This window comes from Oryctolagus cuniculus, chromosome 15 (assembly GCF_964237555.1).
Source record: "Oryctolagus cuniculus chromosome 15, mOryCun1.1, whole genome shotgun sequence".
Classification (NCBI taxonomy): Eukaryota; Metazoa; Chordata; class Mammalia; order Lagomorpha; family Leporidae; genus Oryctolagus; species Oryctolagus cuniculus.
Genome location: NC_091446.1, coordinates 5390483 through 5412420, shown reverse-complemented (window position 1 = coordinate 5412420; position 21938 = coordinate 5390483). Strand labels below are relative to the sequence as shown.

At 53.5% G+C, this 21938-nt stretch overlaps 1 protein-coding gene across 2 annotated transcripts in view; it reads right to left on the bottom strand.

Moving 5' to 3' along the window:
• ADAM12 (ADAM metallopeptidase domain 12) overlaps positions 1-21938 on the bottom strand; it is a 322789-nt gene that overhangs the window by 223985 nt on the left and 76866 nt on the right. For both annotated transcript variants that reach the window (XM_008274836.4, XM_008274835.4), the window contains exon 3: positions 5990-6063. In XM_008274836.4, the coding sequence (XP_008273058.2) occupies positions 5990-6063 (74 nt within the window). The remainder of the gene's footprint in view (positions 1-5989; positions 6064-21938) is intronic.

Sequence of the window (21938 nt, the reverse complement as noted above, 5' to 3'; positions counted from 1 at the left end):
GGAAGACAGGGGTGTAAGTGCGTAAAAACCGCCTACCCTGGACTCGCAGAGAGAGGTGCGGGCTGTCACACCTGACCGCCACGGCCATCCTGAGCCCTTGTCTTTCTGCACCGACTGCTCACAGACGTTTAAGCCACTTTGTGATCGGAAGCCAAGCTGGGTTTAAAATACAGACCCGAAGACAAATCTGTTTCCTTTCCAACAGTTTCTCTCCTTGAAGTGTTCCCCGACCCTGCACAGTACAGACCTGCGCCCTCATGGGGACCCACGTCCAGCCTGGCCCAGCTCGTCCGCTCTCCACTGTCATTCATTTGGTGGGGGTTTAGGGAGAGCCCGTGAGGAGCCACACAGTGGGGAGGAGGTCGAGACCATGCGCCTGTGCTTAAGAACGGCCCTCAGTGGTAGGAAAGGGAGGAACGCCCCGCAGAGCTGCGAACAAAGGGGCCGGCGGCTTCAGACATCCTGCCCGAACAGGGTGCAGGGCTCGGGCGGTGGCTACCCAGGGTCACTGCATGGCACAAGGATGACCTCCCCAGGCTGGGACCCGCCACAGACACATGGCTCCCCGCTCAGATGGCGGTCACCTCTTCTGGAAGCCACATCACCTCAGGCTCCAGCGGGGTCTCCCTTGTGAAGAGAGGGCAAATCTGAACTCGCCATTGATTTCCTGTTAGCCCAAGCCCAGGACTTTGCATGTAACCACAACCGTGAAATGCTCTCTTGGTCGCTGTTGGAATCTCCATCATCCAGACCCTGCCGTGTTCTGCCGGCTTCCCTCCACCAGGAAGGGGGCTCAGTGCACCTCTGCTTGTCTTCCCGGAGACGGTGGCACACCCTGGGCCAACCAGAGGTGGCACACACGGCCCAAGGCCACGAGCAGCAATCTCGGCCCAACTGGGCAGTGCGACACCACGAACAGCAGATTGGTATCCTCAGAAGGTTCACCGCCCGCCGGTGCTGGTCTCCCCGCCGGCTCTGTCCCCATGCCGGGCACCACCACCTGCTCTGAGAGGTGACCCGACCTAAGTGCCTTCCCAAACGTTCACACCTGTGTCTGACAATTGAAAGCTTCCGCTCTTAATCTAGGACGAACCCTAATGGAAGTTGTATCTTAAGAGATGCCTGGAATTGTTCCAGACCAATGTCGATGCCGAAGTTCCAGCCCAGAGACACCCCAAGACACCCCAAAGACAAGGTCAGCTTGCTCTGCGCTTCTCATGGCAACTGCCTTCCGCCAGCAATGGAGCAGCTGGAAGAGACCGCTCACTGGGTCGAGAAGTGGAGGGAGTGGGATCCGCCGCCATCGTCCCCCATTAGCCTGAACTGGAAGAATGGGCGTCCAGGCTGGGCAGCCTCGCCCATAAAGCATCTTGGTCAAAGATGCAGTTTCAAGAGCACCTGCTGGAGGAATGGCCCGAGAGTCCACGGGGAGCCCGCGGAGCGATGGCCATTACCACCCAGGCCCCCAGGGAGCCCACAGAGCGATGGACGTTACCACCCAGGCCCCCGGGGAGCCCGCGGAGTGATGGACATTACCACCCAGGCCCCCGGGGAGCCGGCGGAGCGATGGCCGTTACCACCCAGGCCCCCAGGGAGCCCGCGGAGCGATGGCTGCTACCACCCAGGCCCCCGGGGAGCCCGATGAGCGATGGCTGCTACCACCCAGGCCCCTGTGGCTCCACAGGCAGACAGCAGTGATGTGAAAAACGTTTCTCGGGGGAAGCACCTAAATATTTAATTCTGGCTACACAAGCACAGATTTTAAGTGAGCAGCATCCGGTCTTTGTACAAACTAGGGATGCTATACTCCCTGAAACAGCTCTCAGCGCAATTCCAGGAAGAACTGGTGCCCCGTGGAGGAGCTTGTGAGGAGGGGATCAGTGCCGGCTTGGGCTGCAGCTGTCAGGATCTCAGGACCATGGCCACTTTGACTTGGGTCCTGATTTTTTTAAGATGTTTTAATTTTTTGAAAGCCAGACTTATGGAGGGCGGGGGAAGGGGGAGAGAGGGAGAGAGATCTTCTATCGCCTGGTTCACTCCCCAAATGGCAACAGCAGCCAGGGCTGGACCAGGACAAACCCAGGAGCCAGGAGCTTCTTCCAGGTCTCCCACGTGGGTGCAGGGGCCCAAGGACTTGGGCCATCCTCTGCTGCTTTCCCAGGCTCATTGGCAAGGAGCTGGATCGGAAGTGGAGCAGCTGGGACTAGAACTGGTGCCCATGTGGGATGCCGGCACTGTAGGCGGTGGCTTTTCTTGCTGTGCCACAGCACCGGCCCCTTCACTTGTGATCTGTCTGCACTTTGCAACTCAAGCACACTCCTGGACATCGAAAGACAACATCAACGAGAGGATTTTTTTCCATCCTTTTATAGGTCTTTCCCCCTTTTCTTCTCATCATAAATACTTTAACATTCCTTTCAACTATTATCAAGTTTTTACAACAGCTTTTTGCCCCTCAAAATAAAATGCCTTTCACCCAGATTTTTAACATGTTATGTTTCTGTAGTAAAACACTGAGCCAACACAGTAAATATCTCCCTCGCTCTTCCTACTCAGAGACGCAGGCCATGTGCATAATTTTAAAATAAAAATTGAATGTCACGTAAACAACTTTATAGCATGCTCTCTGCATTGATTACGCCGTGAATTTTTACAGCAGTAAAGGTTCCCATCATTGCTGACCGTGCTTTCACAGCTGAGCCCTAATTTATTGGTTCAATTGCCGATCCTGGTACTTTAGGTAAAATACTCAGAAGTGACCATCCCCAGAAGAGGGCCGATTCCCAGCCTGGAGCGGCTGCAGGAGGCCACCACGCAGCTGGCTTCCGATTCGCAGGCCCTTTCCTGGACGGCTGCTGAACGTCTAAGTGACCCTGCTGACGGCTCCATCTCTCTCTGCTCAGAGGTTCCTCTGGACAAACTCCCCGCGTCGTATCTACGGCGTCAAAGGCGATGCAAATCAGGAATTCCAGTGCACTCCGGTGAGCGATCACCTTCTGCAGGGAAAGCTCTAAAGTACAAGGCATCTCACTCCACTTCGCAAGGTGTAGATGCTTCTGTATTCATCGCCTCCAACTCACAGCCATTTAGAAGAGAAACGAGGGGCCGGCACCATGTTCACTTGGTTAATCCTCCACCTGCGGCTCCGGCATCCCATATGGGTGCCAGGTTCTAGTCCTGGTTGCCCCTCTTCCAGGCCAGCTCTCTGCTGTGGCCCGGGAGGGCAGTGGAGGATGGCCCAAGTGCTTGGGCCCTGCACCCGCATGGGAGACCAGGGAGAAGCACCTGGCTCCTGGCTTCGGATTGGTGCAACGCCGGCCGTGGTGGCCATTTGGGGAGTGAACCAACAGAAGGAGGACCTTTCTCTCTGTCTCTCTCTCTTTCACTGTCTGTATCTCTACCTGTCAAATAAATTTAAAAAAATAAATAAAGAGAAGAGAGACGAAACTTCTTTCAACAAACTGTTATATTTACATTTGGGAGGGAAATACCTTACAAAAATACTAATATTGGTGGGCTCTCTTCACAAAAATGTTGTGTTTAGCAAAATAGAATCTCTAAAATTGATAGCGGCCTAATTAAAATCAAGCTCAGGACTATCATAGGACTACGTTAAATACTCTATAAATCTTCTAAAATATAGCTTGACAGGTGGGAAGAGAGAATGACACTGAGAAGAGATGGTTTTACGTTTTCATTCTCTCATTTTGAGATTATCTTATGAGGGCCGAGGGGAAGGAAGCGAATGGTGGCACCTCTTACAGAGCTGCCTTCTCCTAACTGGCCAGTGTCTGCTGTCCGTGTGTGTCATGTCGTCTGCAGGCGTGGAAGGGAAGGCGTTTTCAGGGGAAAACACGCACAGGGCCACTGTCCCACCCCACAGACTCAGAGACCCAGGTGGGCCCTACCACATTAATTCCCCGTGGGAAAGTGTGTCCCACCGTAAAGCCAAATGAGGTCGGAAGTAAAAGGCCACAGACTCAGTGTCACTAAGATGAGAAAGCAGAGCCTTACTCATAGCCAAACAACCCGACTCGTATCAGCAGCCACCAATCAGCAAGCAGGGTGGCGCCTTCGAGTCCAAACGCATAAGCTGGGAGCTTTGTTCTTTATTTCTCTCCAGTGCTCACTTCTCTGCACAAGCCAAACTCCTTTTATAATCAAAACAAATAGCCCAAGGCTTTTATTAAGTCTACCCCTGCCCTGTGACCCGCAGTCAGAACTCCAGCTCCCTCCCTCCACCCAGCGGGATCCTGCAGCAGCCTGGAGCCTTGGCCGCCCACGCCCAGTCCAGCTGCCAATCCGCAGAGCCCCGCCGGGGAAGCACAGCCCACAGGAAGGCTTTCTCCTTCCCCTCTCTTAGGCAACACTCAGTTTCCTCCACTGAGGGAGTTTCAGCGCCAGAGAGAGGCAGGTACAGCAAGTGAGGTGTCCCACCTGTTCTCTGGTGCAGGGAAGAACAGGACCAGGACGGTGTTTTCTTTCCTAAGCGAAACACACCTTCCTGCTCAGAGCCTCCTTCCCCAATAAAGGCACCTGGACCTTGGCGTTCAGATCCAATCACAGGAAAAGCCAAAGGCCTTGTACTCGTGTCCTGCTAACCAGGCTTTTCTCACTTACCGGTGAGGACAAAGCACATTAGAGAGACAGCCAGGCTCTGGGGCCCCCGGGCGCTCCGCCCCCCCAGCTTTCACACCTGTGGATTCAGCCAGCCGTGCACCGAGATGGCTTACTTTTAGGACTCGTCATCTGTACTGAACACGCACAGCTTTTCCCTTCACAAGATTCCTCGAACGACAGCGTCTAGTGGCACCTACAGAGCAGTCACCCATGGGAGTACTGTAAGTCGTTCAGAGATGGTGGAAGCAGGCAGGAGGGGGCGCAGGTCCTGGGTGACACCATGCCACCTCACAAAAGGGACCTGAGTGCCCGAGAACCTCGGCATCCAAGGACACCCAGTACCCAGGGATCCCGGGAGGACTGAGTTGCAATAAGCCGTGCCAACAGATTCCGAATGCTGGGACTGGCTGCCGCTGATCCCCCTGGTCTGACTGCCCTAGCCCCTCCAGCCCACGCGCCGAAGCACGGAAGACGTGCGCATGTGGAGACACAGAGCCAGGTTTCTGACTCCTCGTCATGGTGGGACTCACGCCACCAAGGCTGCCTGTCTCAGCCGTCAGTCCAACAAGATCGGCATCTTAGAGACGAGTGACAGGCGGCAGCGGCACGTCCAGCAGTCCCCGGGAGCTGATTGACAGCGCCAGCACAGTGTGCCACTTCCAGCAGCTCAGCTCTGCCACTGCCGGACAGGACACGAGGGGCTTTGGGATTTGCAGCCTCCACGTGATCACCTGAACGTAAGGAATGGCACGGGGCCAGTCACTTCCACTCCCGCCTTCAGGCACATGCAGGAAGGCACACAAAGCATTGTCCCTACACCTACATCCTCCAGAAAAAAAAATGTAAGACCATTGTCTAAAAATTTATGCAATTTTTCCCAAAAGGGGCCACATTTTAATATAAAAAGATAAATAGTTAACACCACTGGAGACAAGCTTCGAAAGGTAAAATAAACTCTTGGTATTTCTCAAGGAGAAAGGAACTTCTATCCATTTGAAGTCATTTCCTCTTATATAACCCAGGAATTGTCGAAAGTCAATTAACTATGGAACACCGCTATTTGGACAGAACAGATGATTCAATTCTCTCCTCGAAAAATCAGGCTCTGACAAAAAGAAACAGCAGAACCATGAAAAAACAAAAAAAAGAAACCTGCTGAGTTATCAAGTTCTTTCTTGGAAAGATAACAGTCTTTATTTTTCCAGTGGATAATTCTTGAAGCTAATTCCAGCCTCAACTCCAAATCTGGATTACAGATCCATGCATTCGGCTCTGTTTCTGCCGATGCCAACACAGATGACACAGCACGTTTCAGTCCCTGCCGTCTGAAGTTTCCCCCATCGTGCCCTAAGCAGGAGCGAACACTTACGCGTTTCTTTCCAGACTTATGATCAGTTCTTTGCTTTCCAGTTGTATGCGAGCAGTCAACACTTCTGGATGGTTCTGAAAGATAAACAAGGAAAGTCAGTCGGAAAACATCTTGCTTTGCCTCGCCAACATCTGGATGTGCTCCGGGGGCCTGCTCGGCAGAGAGAGGAGAGCCCGTTCTGGGAGCAGAGACTCCAAGCGCAGAAGACCAGGGCAGGGGCTGGGACACGACACCTTCCCACGTGGCACCATCACGGCTGTTCTGCTGCTCTCCCTGGCACCCTTCTTGATCCCTCAGCACCCTCAGCCCCACCCACTCTCTCCTTCATCTTCTTTGCCTCCGCAAGGGGCCCCTTCCTCGCCCACCTGCTCACGTCCCAGATGTGCAGCCACCCGCCAAGCCTCCTTCTCCCTCATCAGCTCCGTCGGATCCACAAAAACATCCAGTCGAGTTTCCCACCAAGGTACAAGGCCGCTGGTCCAGCCTCACCTCTCTCCACCCCAGCCTAGCTCACACCACAGCGGTCCCTCATCCAGGCGACTGGACACCCCTTCCAGTCCGAGTCACTCGCACCTTCCCCTGCCCTCCTGCCAGTCGGTCTCCAGTAACAGTAAAAGGATGTCTTTCACGCACAGCCTGGCCAACCCACTTCTTCAACTGAGCCTACCTTGGATCCCACTGCACCAATACCAAGATGCGGGGTCTTGGACATGGCGGATGGGGCCCGGTCCCTACAGCCCGGCCCTCCCCTGCCGCCACGCTCTCCTCTGTTGCTCTCCCCCTTGCGCGTCTGGCTGCAGCCCACCTGGCCTTGCCGGCTGCTCTCACACACCAAGCTTTTGCCGCAGCTCTGAGCTTTTGGCTGCGCTGTCCTCTCTACCCAGGATGTGTTCCTCCCAATCCTCCTGCTTGGGTCAGCACAAAAGCCGGTCACTTGAGGAAGCCTCATCACACTCCAAGAAAGCTCGCCCTCCTCCCCCAGGTACTCCTTCTCCTGCCTCCTGGCCTCGTCTTCCTTGTGAGGAAGGCATCCTGGCCACATGGATCAACTGAGGACGCTGTTGGGAGTCTGCTTGTTCCTGGTGTCCTAGGGGCACCAGGGGAGTAAGAACAGCTCAATCAGCAGAGGAACCAATCAACGATAGGGCCAACAGCTCATCAGCCTGGTCTCTCTCCCCCAGGCAGGGAACACCCCTCCTGTGGGGCCCAGGAAGCAGCACCCGTATGCCCAGCTGCCAGTGGGAAGCAGACACCTGTGCTCTCTCTGCCCTGAACCCCGAGTTTCTAAGCCTGACTTGAGAAGGAGCCACTGCCACAGGGTCCCTAAACTCCCAACCCTACCCTGGGTTCTCTCCCCTCTAAAGCAGCTGACCAGATGTGATGCTTGGAGTCCAGTGGCGTGGAGTCCTTACCATGACAACCTACGCTCGCCATCCCGGCTTGCTCTCTGAAGACCCGCTCCTCTCCTCTCACTTCCTGTACCCTCAGTGATGCCGGGTGACTGACGCTCACGTCTCCCTCCCTCGTGTTGGGCTCCAACTGGGCACTCACATAGTCCTCGGGCATTACTTCCTGGGAGAATGGAAGTGTCTTCCCGGGTGTCTCAAAACAAGCAGCATTGTGTTTGCAATCTGACAGCACCAGGAGAGTGGACCCAGCCCACACAGGCACCCAGACGAGGGACCCAGCCCATGCAGGCACCGGGTCAGCCCCCATCCATGCTGTGTTCAGGGGCACGGCTGTCCTGGCCAGTGTGAGAAGAGGAGGGGTTCGTCCCTAATGGTGAGGCCCCCCGAGAAAGGGCTAGACCCCGTCGCAGCCGAGTGTATCCGTTAAGGCTCCTTGGTGGCTGGAAGGGAGAAAAGTGGAGGGAGATGGGGGCACCCCGGGGGACGGGCACCTGGTTTCTACCACACACAGCACACAAGTATTGCGGGTGACAGCCCTGTTGGGACAACGTCACCACCCACACGGCTTTGTCTACCTTTGCTTTGTCAATTACGTTGCCTAAGAGCCTTGACAACAATAGTTTATAGGCGGTTTTCCACATTCCCAGTAGCTGAAAGGCACCGTGGCAACTTCAACTTGGGTGTACAAGAGCCTTTTATTTTTTTATTTATTTATTTTTTACACAACATAGGGTTTTGGCTATGCTATGTATAAACTGCACCGTAAGAACGGATTAGGGCCAGTGCTGTGGCACAGCCGGTAAAGCCATGGCCTGCAGTGCCGGCATCCCATATGGGCGCTGGCTCAAGTCTTGGATGCTCCACTTCTGATCCAGCTCTCTGCTGGGGCCCGGGGAAAGCAGTAGAAGATGGCCCAAGTCCTTGGGCCCCTGCACCCGCATGGGAAACCTGAAAGAAGCTCCTAGCTCCTGGCTCCTGGCTTCGGATGGGTGCAGCTCCGGCCATTGCAGCCAACTGGGAAGTGAACCGGCAGATGGAAGACCCTCTCTCTGCCTCTGCCTCTGTTTCTCTCTCTCTGTAACTCTGCCATTCAAATGAATAAATAAATCTTTTAAAAAAGATAAAAGGGATTATGAATTCCCAATATGCAACACTGAAAAACAAAATGAAACAAACATCAACAAAACCCACAGCAAGTCATTGTCACGCGAGTTCTCAGGCCACAGTGGAGCAAGCGTTCCCTAGTGCTCTGCCCCAGCATCCCTGGAGGGGGTGGTGGGGGCAGGGAGTCCAGGCTCCAGCACCACCTGCTACTTGACAGCAGGCCTCTGCAGCAGGTAACACGCCTGGAGGGTACCCTCCTCGAGTTATTGATGGAGGCTGTGTGGTTGGTTTTTGTTTTTTTGTTTTTTGTTTTTGTTTGTTTGTTTGTTTTGCCAGGCAGAGTTAGTGAGAGAGGGAGAGACAAAGAGAAAGGTCTTCCTTCTGTTGGTTCACCCCTCTAATGGCCACCACAGCCGGCACTGCACTGATCCAAAGCCAGGAGCCAGGTGCTTCCTCCTGGTCTCCCATGCGGGTGCAGGTCCCAAGCACTTGGGCCATCCTCCACTGCCTTCCTGGGCCACAGCAGAGAGTTGGACTGGAAGAGGAGCAGCCGGGACTAGAACCCGGGGTGCTGGTACCACAGGCAGTGGATTATCCAAGTGAGCCACCGCGCAGGCCGAGGCTATGTTTTAAACAGTTCCTTAAGCTCCAGAGTGAAACTGCTGAACCTCCACACGTGCAAAATATTTGTGTGTATTTTCTGGGGTTAAACAGCGCTTGTTTTTATTGATTCATTTCAGCAAAAGGCAATGCAAACACACTTCTTAATTAACATATTTTGAGGCTGTCCGGTATGTCTAAGAATTGTATGGATTTCTGTCTGCTGAAATTTTAAAATCGATACTCTTAGTTGCACCCTTAAACTCATATTACTTCTTTCCAACACAGCACACGGAGGGGCTTTTTAGGAGCCCGCATTTGCTGGCGGGTCTGTCCCGGGGACCTGTGCCTAGTTTTCCTTGTACTCTCTGGCACTTGGATTTGGATTTTAATTATCAACACTTACATAATGCTCTCCCCAGAGTTTGCGATGTGTACTTATTAATATGTTGGAAAAGATTTAATTACATTTACAATAAACTACTAAAACAAAAATATGTTTCAGTATTCTGTCAAAATATGTCCAAACACCATATGTATATGTAACGCGCTGTTTAACCATGTTTGAGTATAAAGCACTGAGCATTTTAGTGACAATTGTGTTTGTTGAAGCTATCCACAAATATTATCACTAAGTCCTGAAATCATATTTGCTATTAAAAAGAAATCACTTGCAGTATGCGTCTCTCCAAAGAACTAAGCTTAGCTTAGACACTCGCATTTGTATCAATTCCAGTAAAGTAACTACAGAGCTGCTGAAAGTTTCCAATGTCAGCACCTTTCCAACGCACCTGCTTTCCTCCAGGGAGGTGAGAGGACCCGGTTTGGATCTTTTAGTTGAGATGTGAATGGTGTAAGAGGAATGAGTGGAGAAGGAGAGCTGTTTAACTTAAAACCACAGAGTTTTACACTGCTTAGTTTAAAGGCATGTGTTCAGTCCATTTTCCTTGGAGGGTTATCCATTGGTTGAAAACAAATCAATACTGGAGAAATGTAGCATTCCTTTTCTTAAAAACGACACAATGGAACTGTCGTTGTGGCACAGTGGGCAAAGCCACTGCGCGATGCCGGCATCCCATGTGGGCACCAGTTCACGGCCTGGCTGCTCCGCTTTCGACCCAGTCTCCTGCTAATGGCCTTGGGAAGCAGCATAAGATGGCGCAAATGCTTGGGCCTCTGACACCCTTTTGGGAGACTCAGACGAAGCTCCTGGCTCTGCCTGGCCCAGCCCTGGCCACTGTGGCCATTTGGGGACTGAACCAGCAGATGGAAGCATTCTATCCTCTCTCTGTCTCTTTCAAATAAATTTTTTTTAAGAAAATGACATATTGATTACCCTACTAGAACTGCATCTTCTGTTGAATACTTGCTAAATAAATCAATTAAATGCCTGGCAGTAATTATACTTCTGTTTTTTTAATTGGAGAAAGTACATCCAAAACAGTCTATCAAAGCAACGATAGAATTATTCCCTCCCACTGCTAAGGCAGAACACTGTCAGGATCGCAGATGGCTGTGTTAGTGTGCTGGGGCTGTCACAGCCACACCACAGGCAGGGCAGCTTGGAAAACAGGCGTGTGTTGCCTCTCAGTTCCGGCCAACGTCAAACCATTGGCAGGTTCAGTTCCTTCCAAGGCTTCTCTCCTTGGTCTCCAGACGGCTGCCTCCCAGCTGAGAAAGGCACCATGGTAACTCCAGGTTTTGAGAAACTTCTTTAAAATTTATTTTACAATACAGGGTTTTGGCTATGCTGAGAACAAACTACCCACATGTTGCACTTTAAGATAAAATGACTTATGAATTCCAAATATTCAACAGTAAAAGAATTAGTCCAAACGAAACAAAACCCACAAGTGAAGGTCACATGAGTTGGAGGGACGCAGTGCCGCCATGTTGTGGGGGTAGGTGACGGATCCTGTCTCCTCCCAGGAAGCACTGTGTCAAGGACCGGCCTGACCACGCGACCTCACCCTACCCCAGTGACCTGTTTAAGAGCTAAGTCTCCAAACACAGCCACATTCCCAGGTACTGAGGGTTGGGACTTCAACAAACACTTTTGGGGGAAGGAAATGCATCCAACCCGTACTATTCTCCGACCCCTAACTCACTAATTCTTTCCCCTGCTTCCTGTTTCTCTTTCTCTTGGTTTCCGGTACAGCTTCATCAGCTTCCTTTAGTTGACCTGATTTTGCAACCTGTGCACGTAGGGGCGGGTGCTGTGAACGCATGGAGCTATGGCCTGTAAGTCCAGGCTACTCCGCACTTCTGATCCAGCTTCCTGCTACTGCACCTGGGAAGGCAGGTGATGGCCCAAGTACGTGGTTCCATGTTGCCCACATGGGAGACCCGGATGCAGTTTTGGGTTTCTGGACTGTTCTGGATCATCCGAGCTATTGCAGGAATTTGGGGAATGAGCCAGTAGATGGAAGATGCCTCTCTCCCTCCCTCCCTCCCTCCCTCTCTCGGTTCACACACACGGCTGTGAACAGCTACAGTCCACTCTGCGGCATCCCTTCATGTGACCGACTTACATGGCCACTCCCCTAAGAAGGACACCCGTGGCGCTTCCTGCAGGTTTCTCGTGTTTCGGCGTACACTGCCCTGTTTTGGACAAGAGCTTCCCTGGCTGTACCTGGGATAGACTCTCTGGGTTGCGGGGTTTGCACCACTTGACTTGACTCAGGATCTTTAAATTGGTTTCCGAGGTACACTCAGAAGGAGTATTTCCTCACTCCCCTCTTCCCCAGGGTGGGTTTGTTTTGCATCCGCCCTACACACCTGTCTTGCTCCAGCAGTGTGCAGGGCCCAGCCACAGGCTGGGGGAGACAGCAGGCCAGGGTGATGCAGGCTGGGGCTGGGCAGGCAAGAACGATGATCAGGACAGGGGCGGAGAGAGAGAGAGAGAGAGAGAGAGAGAGAGAGAGAGATCTTCCATTCACTGGACGTAAATGAAAAGACGGATGCGTGTGCCTGTACATGTGTATATGAAACAGGTGGATTGCATGTACATGTACATATGTGCATCTAATGTGTACATGAAATAGGACTTTGGCTCATGGTTCAACTCCCTATAGGGTTTTTCATAAGATGGCTCTGGCTATTTTTAATTACTCTTTGTTGCTAGTTCTACCCAGGGCTCAGATGCAAGTCCCCAGTGCCAGCTAGGAAAGGATGGAGCATTTACCCCGAATCTCCCTTCCCTCCTCAGATGGGAGCCTTGTCACTGGGCCACGCTAATCACGCCTCCTCCTCTCAGTGCGCACGGACTCATGGCAGGCACACGGCTTCCTCGGGGAAATGAGCTTTTTGCAGACTCCCCGACGGCGAGCCCAGGCAGGTCCGCAGAGAAGAACTGGGCCCAGCCCCACGGCCACTGCACTCCTCCCCAGTGTACTTGGCCAGGCAGCCTGGCAAGCACAAACAGATGCGAACGAAGTGATTTACTTGTTAGCCAACTCTGGTCTCCTCCTTGGCATCCCCCACGCAGGGCTGCCCTTTGTTAATTTGTGTAACTAGGGGCTCACTCAAATACCTGGAGTCAAGTCCATAAACGTTGCTTTTCTTGCGCTCAGGGGCCCTTCTGTGGCTGGAACAATGCACAGCGTCGCCTCCTTGGTGTTTCCATGCCAATCTTAACCACTTAGAAACCACCTGACCTCATCGAGCAGCAGGGATTCTGGGGCAGCAGCTCAGCAGCAGGACGAACAGGCAGGACGGAATCACCACTGAGAATGGGAAAATCAGTGTCCGTGGCCAAATCCACTCCCATCACAACTCCTACTTCATCCTGTCAAGACTCTGGTCTGTTCTTTGCCAAAGTCATTCATCAAATCCATCAATACTGGAAGCTCAGAGGGGTCTGATTTTCCAAGCAGAACAGCAATATTAAAACATCGCATTCCAGGGAACTCTGCAACAACCGGATCCCTCTCCGGCACTAAGTTAGTGCTCCAGACGGCAGCCTGGGCATCGGGGGGCAGGGGACCACTCCCTGCTGTGAGAATTTAGCAGCGATCCTGAGCGCCACCTGAATATTAGTGCACGAGTCCCACAGCCTTGAGGGTCCGTGCACTGCAGACTGAAGATGGAGTTGAATTCACTGCCCTAAAGCACAGTGAGGAAATGGGGTACAGTAGCACCATAAGGGGGCATCCCGACTTGGGGCCCATTAGGTGTCACATAGACCAGGATCATGCTTATCCATGAGCTATTGATTGACGATTCTTCCTGGTGGAGAACTGACATCAGCCAACAACTTGTCCCCATCTCAGCTCGCCACACATTATCCTCGGGTCTCTAGATAAAACTGCTTTGCAGAGACGTGTCCCACAGCTGTGGGCTGCTTGTGCGCTGACACCGGGCTATGTAGTGGGGAGTCTTCTCGCCGTGTTCCGTGGCATGCTAGCCGTGAAGCTTCTCAGCCGCCTCCTCCCTGCTACCAGGAAAACCACAGCCGCCGCGGCCCGGGGATCTTCTCAGCTCCGGTTCCGTACTCCGTGCTCACCGGTTCCATTGCCAGCCTGCAGAGCTGTCAGACTGCTTAGATTTCCCACTGCTGTCTTCAGGGCGTCTGAAAGCGCTGGCTGGGGTTTCCCGAGTGTGGTGTCGGGCTGGAGATGACCATGGCCCGTTCCACAGCACACGTAGCATTCACCTGTTGCCTTCTTGTGCTTTCTGCCGGGTTGGGAGAGGGTGGGACGAGACAGCCTGCCGGAAAGCCATCTGGAGACCACCACGGTGCAGCTTTCCCCAGCCTCGCACACCCACGACCCGGGGCTTATTGGCCAGTCCCCTGTCCGCCCCCCGCCATCACAGAGTGAGGTGGGGGATGCCCCCAGCCCACAGTGATCCCTGTACCTACAGCAAAACTGTGCATACCCGACAGGCCAGTAGAGAGCAGGGGATGCATGCATGGTCTTAAAAGAAACATACTTCCAGCCCAGAATATTACATCCAGAGAGCTACTCTGGAAGTGAAGGGGAAATCAGGTATTTTCCAGATCAGCAAAATTGGGGAGACTTCACCGCTCCAGCCGTCCGAGAAATGCTCAAGGGTCCCGCATTAGCAGTAAACACGAAAATGCACGGCCACCCTCGGAGCTGTATAATCAGGATGCAATCCACCCACGACAGGTGTCACTTCTCACTGATCCGGCTCTCGCTCTCCAGGCTCTGACTCCCAGCTCAGCTCCCAGGTCGCTGCAGCCAGTGACTCCCGCTGAAGCACTCCCAGAGTGCTCTGGGTGGCTTATCCTCCGGCTGTCAGCCTGGACACCCCCTCAGAGAAGCCCCGACTCCTGACAGTGGGGCTGCTTGCTCTCGCACACCCAGCTGTGTCTTTTTTTAGGGCATTTCATCACTTTGATATGGTGGCTTGTGGTGACACGGTGACCAGGGGCTGCACCGTAGAATGACATCATGCTATTGAAATCGACCTCTAACTGGGGCCGAGCGGACCCTAAACCTTCCCAGCTTCAGAGCTGTACTGTGCAGATGTCCCTGTCAGCCACAAAGAGAGGCAGCCCCCTCTGTCCACCTGGCGGCCTGCTCCTGGCTCAGGGAGCCCGGGATGCCCAGGAGAGGATGTGGGACAGCACTGGCGGAGATGAGACTTCCTGGCAGCCAGGCCCCAGATGGGCTCATGAGCACCTGCAGGTTCCCTGGCACTGTGGACTCAGCATCCTGTACACACGCGGGGGCAGCCCCCACGAGCAGTGTCAAGGCTGCACCACTGCAATGCACGTAGGCTGGCGACGAGGGCTCACCGAGGGAAGAAGGCCTGGGCTGGGCTCTGGAAGCCAGGTTCACCTTGGCATCCTCCAACCACCTCCCAGCACCTTCCCAGCAATCCTCCCTCCTCCCACATCCCAACCACCTCCCAGCATCTTCCCAGCCATCCTCCCTCCTCCCACATCCCAACCATCTCCCAGCATCTTCTGGGAGGTGGTGGAGGATGTGGTGTTGAGCACCCTGACTGATTTCTCAGGACACTTGAGTTGAAAGCTGGTGACCATGGACTGGTTCTTCTGCCTCCGACTGGAGTGGTAAGATAATTTCAAATAACAAAGAACAGTTTCGTCTCATCTGGGAGAGGAGGCTACACACTGGGAAGGGAAGTCTGCCCACTGGGGGCATCTGTGGGTGCTGGATGGCAGGGCCGTCATGTGGCTGTGGGCCTCAGCTTCCCCACTGGGCAAACTGGGACAGCAGTACCTTCCCATCTGTTAGTGTGGATGTGGGAGGACGGTCCCCAGGGTGTCCACCTGCCAACGCTGTAACCTGCGGTCACATCTCCTGCTTGAGGAAAGGGACAGGAAGCTTGATCGAGGTCAAGGACTTGAGACAGGACACTGACCTACATCGTGTGTGTGGGCCCTACAGAATCCCAAGAGAGTCTGTCATAGATGTGGTAAAAGACGTGGGACAGAGCGGGACATAAGCCACTTGCTTACTCTGAGCAAGAAGCCAAGAGCCACAAGCCACAGAATGTGGTGGCTGTGGAGGCTGGGAACGGCCCTTGACTTAAAGCCGGGAAGAAGATAGGGACGCTGGCCCTATAGCCACAAAGGCTGCACCTCACATCCTAACTGAGCAGGAAACAGACCCTCCCTGAGCGCCTCCCACAGAGACGCAGAGGCACCTGTAGGCCTTCCCCCTGGAGAGCCGTAACAGAGGACCCGGCCTTGTCCACTGGACTTCTGACCTTGAGAACCTTGTGTGAGGTTTAAGCCATGTGAATCATGCTAATTTGTTCCAGCAGCACTCAAAAACTGAAATAATTATAAGATTGATATGAAATTCAAATGATGAATTGTCTGTTGGGAAAATATCATGCATGATGAAATGAAAATGCATCCTTATTATTTTTTTTTTTTACAGGCAGAGTGGACAGTGAGAGAGAGAGACAGAGAGAAAGGTCTTCCTTTACCATTGGTTCACCCTCCAATGGCCACTGTGGCTGGTGCACTGTGCTGATCTGAAGCCAGGAGCCAGGTGCTTCTCCTGGTCTCCCATGGGGTGCAGGGCCCAAGCACTTGGGCCATCCTCCACTGCACTCCCTGGCCACAGCAGAGGGCGGCCTGGAAGAGGGGCAATCGGGACAGAATCGGGTGCCCCGACTGGGACTAGAACCCGGTATGCTGGCACCACAGGCGGAGGATTAGCCTAGTGAGCTGCGGCGCCAGTCCATGGGAATGTTTTACATTTGTTAGCTAAAGGTTGATTTATAATCTAGGCATCAGGTCAGTCCTGGGTGGATGGCTGAAAACAACTTAGCACTCCTTCTTCCATATGGGAAAACTGACCTTACGCAAAATGTGACCAGGATTAAAGAACGAGATAGAAAGTTCTAGAAGACTTGTCTGGCTACGGCACAAAGCACATGAATAATTCATTCTGATGTGAATTATTTTGAAGGCAGTGCTTTCTAAGATGTGCTTCCTGACATAATCCGGGTATTAAAATATCACAGAACAGCACAGAGCTGTGCCTTTTGGAAGGCCTCGCCCCAGCTTCTAAGACACAGCCGGCCGTAAAATATCATGCTCCGTGTTTATTATCCAGAAGGCTTGGTTTCCAACACAGAGGTCATTTATCTCACTAATTTGATATCTGGAAATGTTCACGCGTCTCTTTTCCCCCAGAACACCATTTCAGAGCTGTCAGAGGAAGTTAATAGCGTAAGTTGCCAGTTGGTGTGTACGCAAGCCGCCTTCTACAGAACCTCCCTGTCCCGTGCTGACGCGGAGCCATTCTTAAAGTATCACCGTAATCTCTCTCAAATAAACATTAGCAGAATGCAGTCAGCCCTCTAGAGAGTCACCCGGCCGTCGGTCAGAGGCGCTGCCAAGCGCACCAAGTGCGGCCGAGCACAAACACATTTGTCCACCACAAGCAGAGCGGGAGCTCACTGTGCACTTCTTATAAAACACATTCGAGTCGCACCCTGGAAACCCACGCCACGGGCCTCGCAGAGAGAGTGCTCCTGTCCTGACTTCAGGCTGGGCGATTTGGCAGCCTCTGCTTTGTCTTGGCCAGCCGTTGTCACCTGAAATGCAGGGCCAGGACCGCCCCAGCCTTGCCCTCCACCTGCACCTGCTGGCCCAGTGGTTCTTGAGGGGCACGGGAGCCTCAGAACTGGAGGAAGACAGGCAGAGGAGGGAGGGGCACAGGCAGGGGCTGGATGGGAGTTCCAGCAATGCCGGGAGAACGGAGCCGGGGTGCGGCTGGGTGGCGGCGCGGTGGGGGCAGCCGTGGGACCCAAGACTCAGGTCTCAGGAAGGGCAACCGAAGTGCTCCGCCCCCCGGGGCACCCGGCTGCGTGAGCGGCCTCTGCACCCATCTCCCACCAGGCTTGGTGCTGGGAACAGAGCGGTCCTCAGTGCACCAGAGGGTTTCCAGAAGCTCATTGAAAATGCACATCGTTTTTTAAAAATCTTTACTTATTAATTTGAGAGGAGGATCGAGAACCAGAGAGAGAAAACACAGAGCTGTGTGCTGCTTCACTCCCTAAATGCCCACAATGGCCAGAGGCGGACTGGGGCGAGCCTGTGGGAGCCCGGAACTCAGTCTGTGTCTCCCCCGTGGGGAGCCAGGACTCTCGTCCCGGAGCCGTGGCCGCTGCCTGGGAGTCTGCATTAGCAGGCACCTGGAGTCGGGAGCCACAGTGGGGCTCTGCCGTGTGATGCGTGCGAAGCAGGGTCTGAACTGCCAGACCAAACGCTTGTTGCTCCCTGCCTTTAATTCTACTTTCCAGAAACTTTTCGAAGCACTCTTTGTCTTGTCTTTGCTGAATGAAGGCTGGGATGTAACCTTTCTGATGCTGAGGTATTAGCAAAACCCAGTGACAGGCACCGAAAACCATCCGATACACGGGAAACCCTTGGTTCCCAATCTCTAGCTCCAGCCTCTCTCTGGAGTCCAAGGCGTGCGTCCCAGGTGCTCCGTGAGGCCACAGTGCCCCGCACCCTGCCCCCGATCCCCCCGATGCTACCGTGCACGCTGCACCCCTCCCCAGCCTCCCCAAGCACGACCTCCCCTTGCAGCCCCTTCTCCCTGTCGCCACCACCGTGCTGCACCAGGGGTCTGGAAGGAGGGTTTCTGACCACCCACGTGCCCAGCCCCCGGCGCTCCTGAGCAGGGGGGATGCAGATTTTCCACAAAGGGGCGGACACTAAAAGCTTTCTGCTCCGGGAGCCCCTGCCACCCCAGCACAGAGGCAGCCACAGACGGCGTGAATGAGTGGGGCTGAGCCCAAGGCGACCTCACTCTGGACACCGACATCTGAATTTCATAGAATTTTATACGACGTGAAATATTATTCTGTGTTGGTTACTTCCCCAGGCTTTCAAGAGGGTAAAAAAAAATTGTCAAACTCCAGCGAGCCCCACATCCACCTGTGGGTTTGTGATAAATGCAGACTGCAGGCCCCGCAGCAGAGTTTCTGATGCTGTGGGCGTGCGGCAGGGCTGGGTGTGGGCGTGCGGCAGGGCTGGGTGTGGGCGTGGGGCAGGGGCTGGGTGTGGGCGTGCGGCAGGGGCTGGGTGTGGGCGTGGGGCAGGGGCTGGGTGTGGGTGTGCGGCAGGGGCTGGGTGTGGGCGTGGGGCAGGGGCAGGGGCTGGGTGTGGGCGTGGGGCAGGGCTGGGCGTGGGCGTGGGGCAGGGCTGGGCGTGGGCGTGGGGCAGGGGCTGGGCGTGGGCGTGGGGCAGGGCTGGGCGTGGGCGTGGGGCAGGGCTGGGTGTGGGTGTGGGTGCCAAGTTCCCAGGTGGTGCTGAGGCTGTCACAGAACCTCAGTGTTCACGCGTCTCCCAGGCTGGCGCACGTGCCACCTGGGGATGGCGATCCCACTCAGTTCTAGCATCTAGCGGGCTGGAGAATTCTCACACAACTCCCACTGCCCACTTCTCAGTAGGGAAAAACTTGAGAAAAGCGGCAGTACTGGTGCTGGTCCTGCATTTCAGGTGGCGACAGCTGGCCAAGACAAAGCAGAGGCCAACAAATCTCCCAGCCCCATGGCGCCTACGGGATGCAGTGTGCAGTCCACGGAGTAAGGTGGCCTGTCACCTGCCGCCCGGCCAGCCGCTCTCGCTTACAACACGCCGGGCCCCTGGTCTCCTGCCAGACAGTATCAAGTCACATCTATCCAAACGGCCAGAAGAGAGGACTCTGAAAGTTCTCAACACCAAGAACTGAGATGACAGAGGATCTAAATGCCCCGAGCTGAATACGACACAACGCATGCACATACTGCAAATCACACTGGACCCTAAAAACACGTTCAATTATTGCCTGTTAATTACAAGGCACATTTTAAAAGGGAAAGCTAAAAACAGGAGGGTGAAAGGGTATAACTCACACATGAGAGACGGACAAATGAGTGCCCACGCCTTGCTCTGCTTGCCTCACCTTCCTGAAACACTGCCATCCCACAACACCCAGGTGCTCCTGGCTCCAGAAGTCCTATTGTTGGCTCCAATGGAACTCACCTCTCTGCCTCCACATTTTATGTGACGTGGCCATGCAGACCTGGAGGGCAATTATCCTGCTGTGCTGTGCAGTGTCCAGTGTACTCCCCAGGCTGTGACTGTGTACAGTGTCCTGTGTGCACTCCCCAGGGTACTCCCCAGGCTATAACTATGTACAGTGTCCTGTGTGCTCTCCACAGGCTGTAACTGTGTACAGTGTCCTGTGTGCTCTCCAAAGGCTGTAACTGTGTACAGTGTACTGTGCAATCCCCAGGCTGTAACTGTGTACAGTTTCATGTGTGATCTCCGCAGGCTGTAACTGTGTACAGTGTACTGTGTACTCCCCAGGCTGTGACTGTGTACAATGTCCTGTGTACTCCCCAGCTTGTAACTGTGTACAGTGTACTGTGCACTCCCCAGGCTGTAACTGTGTACAGTGTCATGTGTGATCTCCCCAGGCTGTAACTGTGTACAGTGTCTTGTGTGATCTCCCCAGGCTGTAACTGTGTACAGTATACTGTGTACTCCCAGGCTGTAACTGTGTACAGTGTCTTGTGTGCATTCCACAGGCTGTAACTGTGTACAGTGTCCTGTGTACTCCCCAGGCTGTAACTGTGTACAGTGTCCTGTGTGCACTCCCCAGGCTGTAACTGTGTACAGTGTCCTGTGTGCACTCCCCAGGCTGTAACTGTGTACAGTGTCCTGTGTGTACTCCCCAGGCTGTAGCTGTGTACAGTGTCCTGTGTGCTCTCCCCAGGCTGTAGCTGTGTACAGTGTCCTGTGTGCTCTCCCCAGGCTGTAACTGTGTACAGTATACTGTGTACTCCCAGGCTGTAACTGTGTACAGGTTACTGTGTGCACTCCCCAGGCTGTAACTGTGTACAGTGTACTGTGTACACTCACTAGGCTGTAGCTGTGTACAGTGTACTGTGTACTCCCCAGGCTGTGACTGTGTACAGAGTCCTGTGTACTCCCCAGGCTGTAACAGTGTGTACAGTGTACACTGTAATCCCCAGGCTGTAACTGTGTACAGTGTCTTGTGTGCACTCCCCAGGCTGTAACTGTGTACAGTGTCCTGTGTGCACTCCCCAGGCTGTAACCGTGTACAGTGTTCTGTGTGTACTCCCCAGGCTGTAACTGTGTACAGTGTCTTGTGTGCACTCCACAGGCTGTAACTGTGTACAATGTCCTGTGTGCACTCCCCAGGCTGTAACTGTGTACAGTGTCCTGTGTGCACTCCCCAGGCTGTAACTGTGTACAGTGTCCTGTGTGTACTCTCCAGGCTGTGACTGTGTACAGTGTCCTGTGTGCTCTCCAAAGGCTGTAACTGTGTACAGTGTACTGTGTGCACTCCCCAGGCTGTAGTTTCTGGTGGCCTTAGTCTACCTGTCTGCTTCACCACACACAGAAGGTCCAGACACAATGCTTCTATGCATTAACTCCTTCAATGCAGTACAAAGCACTTCTGCACAGTCCCTCCTCTGATATTTACCTGGATCCTGGTAGTGCTGTAGGTCCCGATGTCCACCCTGGTGAACAATTTTGATATTTGCTACGAAGTTCAAAGTCATTACAATATCTGATTAGACTGTACCAATCAATTTACTACCTATTGTGTTGTTGATGTTACATAGACAAAGTTAGGTACATTTAAGTTCATCCTCAACACAATTTTCAAACCAAAACAGAAAAGTTTGCTTACTACAGATGGGTGATTACTGAATCCTGAGCCTACTGCGCCTTCCTGGACTGGCACATCTGAAACCAAACCAGGAGAGGGGAAAGACGGCAGCATCCCGGCAGTCATGGTGGGAACGGTAGCATTTCTAGCAGGACCATGTCGGCTGCCTTGAAGTGGACACGACCAAGTCAGCTCACGGTCATGGCTGCACCTTCACTTCCTCCGGGCCCACACGCAGCTGTGCTGCTGGGAGGTGGCTTGGATGTTCAGGGCTCTCTCCCTGTCCTGACAAGGATAGGAACTGGGCAAGTAATCAACTTAACTAGATAATAACATGAAATAATCTCCACTTGGCGAAAGGAGAAACAGAAGAGACAGGCTGGCTAACAGATATAGCACACGGGCAGGAATGACTTGTAACCTGCCAACAAGATTTTTCACCACTGTAACCCAAAATTCCATTATTTCCTAGAGGTGACGCGTCATGCAGGGATCCCTGAATGCCTGCTGGAAAACGTCTTAGTTGTAGGAATTTCAAAGCGAACGCTTCAGAAAATATTTCAGGGAAATTACTAGCTGAAAGAAATTTTGCACAAGAACAGTGTGTGTGTGTGTGTGTGTGCTCACATGTGTGCGTGCATGTGTGTATGTGTGTGCGTGTGTGTTAATGTGTGTGCATACGTGTACGTGTGT